Source organism: Pterocles gutturalis, unplaced genomic scaffold (assembly GCF_000699245.1).
Source record: "Pterocles gutturalis isolate BGI_N339 unplaced genomic scaffold, ASM69924v1 scaffold25574, whole genome shotgun sequence".
In the NCBI taxonomy this organism is placed as follows: Eukaryota; Metazoa; Chordata; class Aves; order Pterocliformes; family Pteroclidae; genus Pterocles; species Pterocles gutturalis.
Window position 1 is genome coordinate 20474 of NW_010131395.1, and position 10084 is coordinate 30557.

Here is a 10084-nt window from a genome sequence, read left to right on the forward strand (position 1 = left end):
TCAGTGAAATGAAAAGAACCAGAATCCAGGCTTAAGTTCAAAGAGCTAAATGGAAACCCAGTCTTTTCATACAGCATGTTCTTTGGTATATTTATAATTACAATTGTATCAAATAATTTTTATTCAATGGTTGTCTTAAATCCACCTGAGAATAAAAGGCAGTGTTGACTACCACTAGAAAATTGCAAATAAAATGTTTAATTTCAGAAACTGAGTTCACCATTTATAAATACACTAAAACATAGTAAATGCAAAATTAGATTAGGCATAGGTACAGTATTTTAACAAAGCTACAACTTTTCTAAAAGGTCATAGGCAAATGATTACTTGTTTCCCAAAAAGTATTCAATGAAAACTGAAATGAGAAGATTAAACTTCCTAGAGTTAAAGAAACCATGGAGAACGTTCCTTTCAAATTAAAATGCTGGCTATTTTTTTTTCATCTTCTTTGAAGTTTTGAGGGCTCTATAACCCATTTGCCTGATGGACACCAACAGTTAAGAATCAACCCTACTACATAAAATTCTAAGCAGTGCACCATATCCATAAGGCTATTACTGAAAACCAGAAGATCAGTTATTTCTGTACTAGGAGCTCTAAGACAGGCTGTTCTACACAATTGAAATTACGTTAGGAATAAGGGCTCAATTTTTACAATAAGGAACCTTATAATTTCGATGCACTAAAGATTAGAAAAGGCTTTAGAATGACATTAGAGTCTTTATGGTAAATTTCTTGCCTTGTTTTGTACATGGCATTAAATAACAAGCATTAATTCACAAACTTTGATAAGACTTCCAAAGAGCTTTTATAAATACCCAGAATATTTCTGTAGTTCAGTTAAAATGTAAAACCTGAACAGGAGAATCCAGAATGGGAAGTTTTACTACCAATTGCTATGTAACTGACATTCCATATAATCTCAAATTTAAGATTTATTTTCAGATACTAAGTCAACAGTCTCCTGTAAACATATCTTCCTCAGTAATTCTTTTTAATCCTTTAAGTACTTTAGGGTTTGCAGTTAAAAACACCACATAATAAAGAGATGGCTTAAACCCCATCTTTCACACACAGCTTTCTTTTGTCAACTACAAAAGCTGTTTTTTTGCAATTAAAGCAATGTTCAACTAAAATACAGTACCTGGTTTATGGTTTTTACATAATAATTGAATAAAAAACTACAGAGTAGAACTGTTTACATCTCTTTTTTTGCCATTCTATTAAAACAAATGACTGAGCTTTTTTAAAGTTCATTTACAATTATGGATTAAAACCTACATACTTTTGTATAATTTGACAAGACAGGCTATCTCTAGTGTGAACTTTTAAAAAACATATATACAATATCTGGCCTGAAGTACTATGAATAAGGCACATGTAGACATATTGAAAGCTGAAAAAAAAATGAAACTAAAATTTGGAATTATAGTCTCTGATTAGATGTCATACATGGCCCCTATTGGAGCAATTTAACAATCTGAGTTATAGATAGTTAATATCCAGTGAGCAACAACAGATTTAGTCTAGCAGTTTGTTCATTAGTTTCAATACTGGAAGTATATTAAAGGAAGATTCACTTTCAAAAAGATAAGCTTTTCAAAGTGTTCAATCATTAACCTTGACTGACTAAAGTTGTTGCTTTCATTGGATGTATTGAACAATCTCTCCGAAGGAACAATGCTTGGTGGACAACCCAAGAACCTGACAGCCAATTTTGACAGTACTGGCCAAGATGACTTCTTAAAGTTCCAGTAAGTTAAAGGATCACAGTTATGCTCAAGCACTTCTTCCTCCAAGTAGGAAAGCACCATTTCCTCTGGTAACTTTGCTCTCTCTTTCAGGTCTTTTGTTTTCTTCATGTCACCCATGAGTGACCAAAGATTATCTTCCCCGTACGAATTTGTAGATGGTGAACCTATATCACATCCATTGGAAACAGGTTTATCATCATCTGAGGTAGAACTCATTATTTCCAGCTCCCTGATTAAGTCTTGTTTATATTGTTCAGCCTCCTCTTCTGTAAATAAGGATGTTTTATACCGGGGATCCAGAAGTGTAGCGAAAATGTACCTTGGATCATGAAGCGTGGAGGACAATCTACTCACCATAGCTTCTTTCAAGGATTTCAGCATAGTATCTATGCCCATTGTTTCCTCAAATAGCATTTCTATTTTCCTGTTAAGTATATGAATCATTGGAATCACTTGGCTTAGAGTAGACATGTGTGTACTCATCTCCCTACTTGCAGCTTCAAAAGGTTTGAGAGCATGACACACTGACTGCATTACTTCCCACTGATCACAGCTTATTAGCTCTCGAAAGCTGCACTCTATTGACATTTCATCAATTGCTCTTTTCTGTTCAATAAGACGTTCAAGCATATGAAATGATGTATTCCACTTTGATGGAACATCTTGTATTAGCTGATGCTGAGGCAACTCATACTCTTTTTGCAACTCAGCTAACTTCTCTTTTGCCTTTGCTGACCGATGGACGCGTTCACAGATCTTTCTTGCAATACTAAGCAAATTCTGAACCATTCTCTGGCTTTTAATAGCCTCATTTACAATGACATTAACAGTGTGACTAAAACATTGTACGCTTGAATGGTCACCTTCATTTAAAGTTTTTTCTATACTTTGATTATCAGTAACAGTAATCCCGATCTGAAGGCCAGTGGAAGTAATCCATGTTTCCCACCAGTACTCTAACTGCTTTTGAATACTGATTCCATTGTAGTCGCAATCGATCTGTGATACATTTAATAGTGCTGAACAATGGTAATCTTCACACTGTGGTCGAAATGAAGACTCAAATGTTACCCAATGAGCTGTCAGGGTTAGATATTCTCGTGTTTGGTTGCTCATCCATATTCCAGATGTAAAATGGATCACTCCACTTTCAGCTTCTTTAAGATGTGAAATAATTATTTGTTTTACATTATCATACATATCTGGAATTGCTGTCCTAGAAAAATAAGATGGAGAAGGTAAAGAATACTGAGGTTGCAAGTATTCAAGCAGCCTGTTAAAGCCAACATTGTCTACAAAAGAATATGGCTGAAGGTCCAGTGCAATCATTTCAGCTACAAGACTTGTGATTTTTTTGGCAACTGGGTGAGAGTCACAAAACTTGTCATTGGTTTCATCAAAATTTGAAGATCCTAGTAATTCTGTGCTCAGTGGCATGTGATTATCTGTAGATGAGGATAATACTGTCTCTGAGACATCAGTTTTCAATACATTGTTATGAAACCGCTGCAAATGTCTTAGAAGGCAACTTGTGCCTAGATTTGTTGGCTTTTTCCCCCTACTTATTGTACGTCCACAGTGCATACATATTACTTTTGTTGAATCTGCAGAACAAATTGAAAAGTGATTCCACAGTTTTGAGGTCTTCTTACTATTAACAGGAAATATAATTTGATTATCATGTGTAACCATTGTAGGCAAGTCAGTCAACTTTGAGGATGAACATTCCGCAGAAGCTAAAGTTGCATAAGGAGAATTCGCCAAACTCACATCAAGAAAGCTCTTTTGGTTTCCAATTACATCGGGATGGCGTCTATATAGATGTCTCATCAAGCAGCTTGTGCCCACATCTCCTTTTTTACCACGACTTATCATACAACTGCAGTATCTACATACTGCTTTTAGACTGTCTGCAGGTGACAGTGAAAAGTGATGCCAAACTTCTGATTTAAGCCTTTTCATAATCCTTTTATTTTGCTGAAACACAGCAGTAGGTTCAAATATCAGTGGACCTAATCCCTCACACTGCTTCTCAGGAGAGGAAACAAAGGAGACTTCACCTATATCATCAGAAGATGACAGCACTGAGTCTTCCACTAGAGTATCCCCAGAAGAGATATTAGTGTGGATCTCCTCAGAGATTCTGTCTGGAGAAGAAGAAACAGAAGCTGATTCTTTCATTAGTTTTCCAGGAGAGGATGCCATAGAATTCAGATCACTATCTGAGGGTAGTAAAGAAGGCAACAGAGTTGGAGGTGCAGTATAGAGAGGTGGTATGCTGGTACCACCCCCATTCTCTTGCAGGACAATGGAACGATGGGCTCTCCACATGTGTCTTATTAAACAACTCGTTCCCAGGTCTTTTCCATTTTTTCCTCTACTGAATTCATTCATGCAGTGGATGCAAACAGCTTTTGAATTATCTAGAGGCGACAAATAAAAGTGTTTCCAGACAGCAGATCTCCTTCTGGAACCTGATGTGCTCTTCGGAATTACAACAGTTTTTTCTGCTACGTTCTCCACAGTGTCATCATACTGGTTGTTGGGTGGCTGTGGAGATGACCCAACAATGACTTCTTCTTTGCTGCACTTTTCAGAAACTGAGAGATCTGATATTTCTTCAGAGGAAACAATAGAAACAGATTCCTCAATTATTCGATCTGGAGATGGTATTTTAGAAGCCATTTTCTTAACCAGTTTAATAGGGGATAACATAGAACTCAGATCTCCAACATCTGCAGACTGAGGTGGCAGTAACAACGTAGGTGAAGAAAAGGAGGATATACCTGGCATATTTCCATTTTCTTGAATTAGTACAGTGGGATGGGCTCTCCTCACGTGTCTCATGAGACAACTTGTACTCAGGTCCTTTTCATTTTTACCCCGGCTAAATTCTTTCATACAGTACATACATATTGCTTTAGTGCTATCTCTAGGAGATATAAAAAAATGGTTCCAAGCAGGTGACTTTTTTCTGGAGCTTATGTTTCTGCTAGAAAGTAGGCTTTGTGTCACAGCTTCCATTGCTACATCGTACAGCGTACTACTATACTGAGAAAACAGAGATCCATAATCATCTTCATTTTCTGTAGATATATATTTGCCAGGGTTGTTAGTAATGAAGTTCTTTTCTTTGTCTTCTTGTTCATCACTGCTGTCTGCATGTTTGAAATCATCTTGTTCTGTCTTGATATCCATTCTTTCTAGAGTACAGTTAATGCTGTCTTCCTCTTGCTCTACTTTTAAGTTATTGATTTTACCCAATACAAAATTACCGTCCATTCTGGGGGAATCTGCTTTACTCTTGTCCATGGATGACAAATTCTTCTTGCCAAGTCTTCATTTATTAATTATTAATACAGATAATTTAAAAATTAAAATTTTATTAAAATTATGTATCTTGTATACTGAATGCACAAACACAAACGTGCGTATGTGTTAAAATAATCTCTGGTTTATGAATTCTGTATCTGTGTTGTGCATAAGCAAATATGATTAGTCATAAAATGCATTTTAAAATTATAGACTTAATGGAATCTCTTTTTTTCCCCAGGATCAGGACATTTCAGGTCATAGATGAATGTTCTCAAAGACAGCTACTGTTAAAAGCTTCATGTTGTAGACATAATCCTAAAAAATGAATGTTCTATTTTCTTGTTGAAGGAAGCCATTCTGTTCATCTTGACTGGGCAACTGTGATTCTTTTGCACCATCTAGAAATAAATCAGAAGACAAAGTTGATTAACACTCTCCAAATATAGTAAAGGTGAACTGAAAACATGCACTAGATATTCTGTGGGGTTTTTTTTGTTTTGTTTTTCCTTTAAAATAAAAACAATTCAGTGTACTCTTGAAAAAAGAAAAAAAACAAGCATTCACTCAATACATTTACTGTCTGCAAATACACGTCTACACACGCAGCTCTGGTTCAGCTTTGACAAAAATCTAGAGACCAAGCATCACTTTTGTATTTGCTTGGACATACCTATGCCTCATCGTACATCCTAACTCAACCACTGCATAATCATACATACACACAGATATAGCTATTCAAACATACACTATATAGGTGTCTATATCTACAGATTAACATGAAGACAAGAAGGCATTTAGTCACATTAGCAAAGAAATATGTACTTAAAGCCGAATTTATGCTATATTCTTGTACATGTGAGCCCTTCATTACTGATAGCAGTGTTTAAAAATACAATATTTTACAAGAAACCTCTGTAAGGGTGTCCAGCATTTAGTCACACTAATCTTGCTCTGTTCCTCTGGCCATAGTCTCACATGGTTCTATTCATGCCATAACACCCCCAGACAACACCACACTATAGAAACAAGCTACTTTTAGAGTTTCACGACTAAAAACTGAAATGCTTAACTGAGGATAACTGGGCTATGCAGATGCCGTATATACACTGAGGTCTCCCAAAAGCATAACATCACTCAGAAGCAACCATACATAGAGCTGCATACGCTGCTGCCTAGGGCAGCACTGCCAGCTCAGGTTCCGCTTGCACCCAAGGGTTATACTAGAAAGCCCATTTACACCAAGATAGCCCATCTCCCTCATGGGTAAATACTTCTCCAACCAACAATTCCAGTACAAAGAGTAGATTTTTGAAGTATAGCTGCATATAAATCACAGGGCAACAACAGGCTCAAAAAGCAGAACCCCCCCACTGGCTCCACACAAACCTGAAGAAGCTGTCTGCATTTGTCAGACACCTTCCCGCCTGCCCCCCCCTTTTTTGCTACAGTTCTATCAGAACTCTAAATTTTGCCAAAGCCTTTCTCATTTATTCTCATGTGATTAATGTAGTTATTGTTACCTTCATTCAAGATAAACATTTTTGGCCACACAGCTATTGCTACACTATGCACTCCAGTTGGTGCAAACTGGATTTTATGGGACCCTCTCTCCCCAGCTGAAGACAAAACACAAATTTGAATCAGTTTTTTAAAAAAACTTCTCAGTTTTCATGTGTTACTCAAACACAAGAAGGAATTTCATCAGACAAAAGGTGAAACTAGCCTGTTAGTGATCATACACATAGTGATGATATGGAAGCATGTGCATCTTGGACAAGACAGAGCGTGTAAGACAGTTAACATTTTTAACAGAAACCAATTTAAGAGGATTTTTTTCATCTTTATTTCAATGTAATCTGTGAATTTGGAGCTTGTACTGCAAACAGGAAAAAAGTCACTGTTGTGACTTAAGATCACAGAATTGAAAGGCTCACAAGCAAGTGACTCCATGCAGATCTTACAGAACATAAATTATGCATGTAAGTGCCAAGTTACAGTAAGCACATTACGGATTCCTAGCTAGATTCACACCAAATACATGCATCCATCCATTGGCATTGGGTTCTGATGAAGTTGTGCACAATTTCTTTGCCTCAAAACAGGTAATCACATGTCTAAGCCTGCAATAGCTGTAATTTCTTAACGATGCAAAAACAGTTCTAGGCTTTGAACAGAAAAGTCCATGGAGATGCTTCACTTGTCCCTGGCATAATAAGCAGTTACTGCTTAACACAGCTAAGGTAGCTGTGATGGGAAGATTTGGAAACGTGATAAATGAAACCAGTTGCAAACTTCAGAATAATACTTAACTAGATTGACATTCATTAACAATTACACATCGCTAATGGTTAAATTCTTAATCATTACCATTCATTGTCACTGCCTATTCAAACAGCTGGGCCCTAATCATCTTATTGTAAATTAGCTTTGAGTACACAACACCACTGAGCAGATGCCATGTAGTTAAATACTGAAGGCTATGATCCTTGACAGTCTAAGTTGCTGAAGTTCAGGTGAACAGGTGAGAGCACTATTTGGAATTTGAAGCAGGAACCATGCTGGTAGACTTCTTTCTTCCCTATTTCTTCTTGCTGACTGAGTTTAGGGCAATAAAATATTAATTATATCTTGTCCATTTTATGTCCACTATGGCTACGCAGTACACATTTTTCTGGGCGTTGCTGCTGCCTTCTAGGAATGCAGAATACGTGAGATTCTTAGGGGAGACTCGTTAGGGCTGCTAGATTACTTCCTGGGACATTCACAAAGTTGGATGCCCCTTAGAAGATTTTGCATGTATTTTTTTTTCCATTTTTCTTTCAAACATCTAAGCATGATCTCTATTGCTTTGAGTGTTACTACATCATAATGTAAAATTAAGTCAAGCTCCCTCCCTTCAAACACCCCTAAAGGTTCAACCCAAATTTTCTTTAGAATACAGTCCCCCAAACGCTCAAGGTTAGAAAGATAGATATATCTGTTTTTTATCTACCCCTCCCATGCCAACTGTAGAACAAAGTATGAATTTGGTTATGACCACCTTTACCCTTGTTTACCCTTGGACACAAGCCACTCCAAGTTAAGGACTAATGCTAAACAAACAGGATATTCAAGGAGAAGGAAAATGTTTTCAAAGGTACAAAAACCTACAGGCAGTGAGCTCAAAATTAAAATGATTTATGCCTTTGAAATCTCCTCAATCAGATACAGACAAGAGAGAAACAAAGAGAATTAAGAGACACCTTGCAACAAAAATCTTCAAAGAAAACAAATGGAACTAGAGAACAATTAACTACTCAAATGTACTACTCCAGACTATTAGCTCCCAAGTGGCTGTAGACAGTCAGTGGTTTGCTGTGCTAAAAAAGCCTGCAGAAACATTTTATAGACTTATCTGTTCAAAATGGGATTACTGAAAGCATATGGCATTGACAAGAGATGTTATGAGAATGTCACTGACCCAAAAAGTGCCACAGTGGACTGCCATGACCAGAAGAAATCACTGCTGAAGGAAGGGAGTAAAAAAAGAGAAACACTGGTGCCTTGGGGTTGCAGACACATACGTTAACATACAGAGAAGTATGAAAAGTATGCAAGAACACTGAAATATGAGCAGATTATTTGCTTGCAGAGCAGATAGTGGCCTGCAAGCTTCAAGCAATTCTACATTTTAGGTTGAGTAGTCAGGCTATAATCATGGACTTGATTATATTACAGAATCTTAGTGCAAAAAAATGGTCTAGAAAAGTAGTTTTAAACAAAAAGCCTTTAAATCATTATGCAAGTGCATATAGTGTAAATACAGACAAACCCACGCACCTGCAAAATGCAGAAGTAGTTGTTTCAAGAAAGATGCAAAATGCAGAGACAAAGTGAAAGCAAAACTAATCACTAGTTTGAAAAAACATCGAAAGTAGTGACACATTTTGAGTATAGGAGGTACATAAAAGCATATTACAAAATTTGCACAAACGGATGTCGGTTTTAGAATGAATAGTGCTAATCTTGTTTATTTTTGGAAATCTACAGGCATCATTAAGAACAAAGTGAAAAGAAAATCCCTAAAAGCAAGCAACACAAGCAGTAGGGAGGAGACATTTTATTAAATCATTATTAGCTTCCACTTCAATGACAGGTGCTATGTTAATTAAGGAATATTTGCTGAAAAAAAAACCAAAACAACAACACCCACAAAAGATGAAACTCCAAAAAAATGAAAACAAAGGACACATCCATAAACCTGCAATAAATAAGCGGAACATACTTTTATAAATATATAGCCTAGATTAATTTTACCGCTTTTCAGAGTGGTGCTATGCTAATTAAGGAATATTTGCTGAAAAAAAAAAACAAAACAACAACACCCACAAAAGATGAAACTCCAAAAAAATGAAAACAAAGGACACATCCATAAACCTGCAATAAATAAGCGGAACATACTTTTATAAATATATAGCCTAGATTAATTTTACCGCTTTTCAGAGTTACAAATCCCTTGAAGACAGAGAACTAAGAACAGCGACATATTTTTAATAGAATTTCCTATGACAAAGTATTAGTACTAGCTCACCCGTAAAGAGCTGCAGAAGTTTGCAGGACACTGAGTGATCAAAATGTGGTATTAGAAGAGACTGCAAAATTAGCGTGTTAGTTACACTCTGAAATGAAGTGGGTCCCATGCTCAAGTCTCAGTGAAGCTCACGGGAATCTGCACAGATGCACAAGGACGAACTAGTGGATGTAACAGTGTAACTGGGATCAAAGTACAAAAAGTTATGCTCAATAGAAGAAATAAGCTGTCCTGGACCTCATGGGAGATGTGATTTGTAGAGGACTGTTGAGAGAGAAAAAAAGAGTAGGGTAAAGCCACCTTTGTTATTCCATTACTTTTCCAGTCACCTGGAATGCAGATCTTGCATCAACCAATAACTGTTCTGGTTTTGCAAAGGTACTCTCTCCAACTTGCAAAATAACCTCTCATGTCCACAACCCCAAATGCTCCATCTGGACACAAA

The 10084-nt window shown here is 36.7% G+C and overlaps 1 protein-coding gene across 1 annotated transcript; it reads right to left on the bottom strand.

Moving 5' to 3' along the window:
- Positions 1-1214: 1214 nt before the first annotated feature.
- On the bottom strand, positions 1215-5372 carry ZBED4 (zinc finger, BED-type containing 4). Its single transcript, XM_010080601.1, has one exon. It carries the CDS (start codon positions 5064-5066, stop codon positions 1548-1550), a length of 3519 nt encoding a protein of 1172 aa, XP_010078903.1. The 5' UTR covers positions 5067-5372; the 3' UTR covers positions 1215-1547.
- Positions 5373-10084: the final 4712 nt, after the last annotated feature.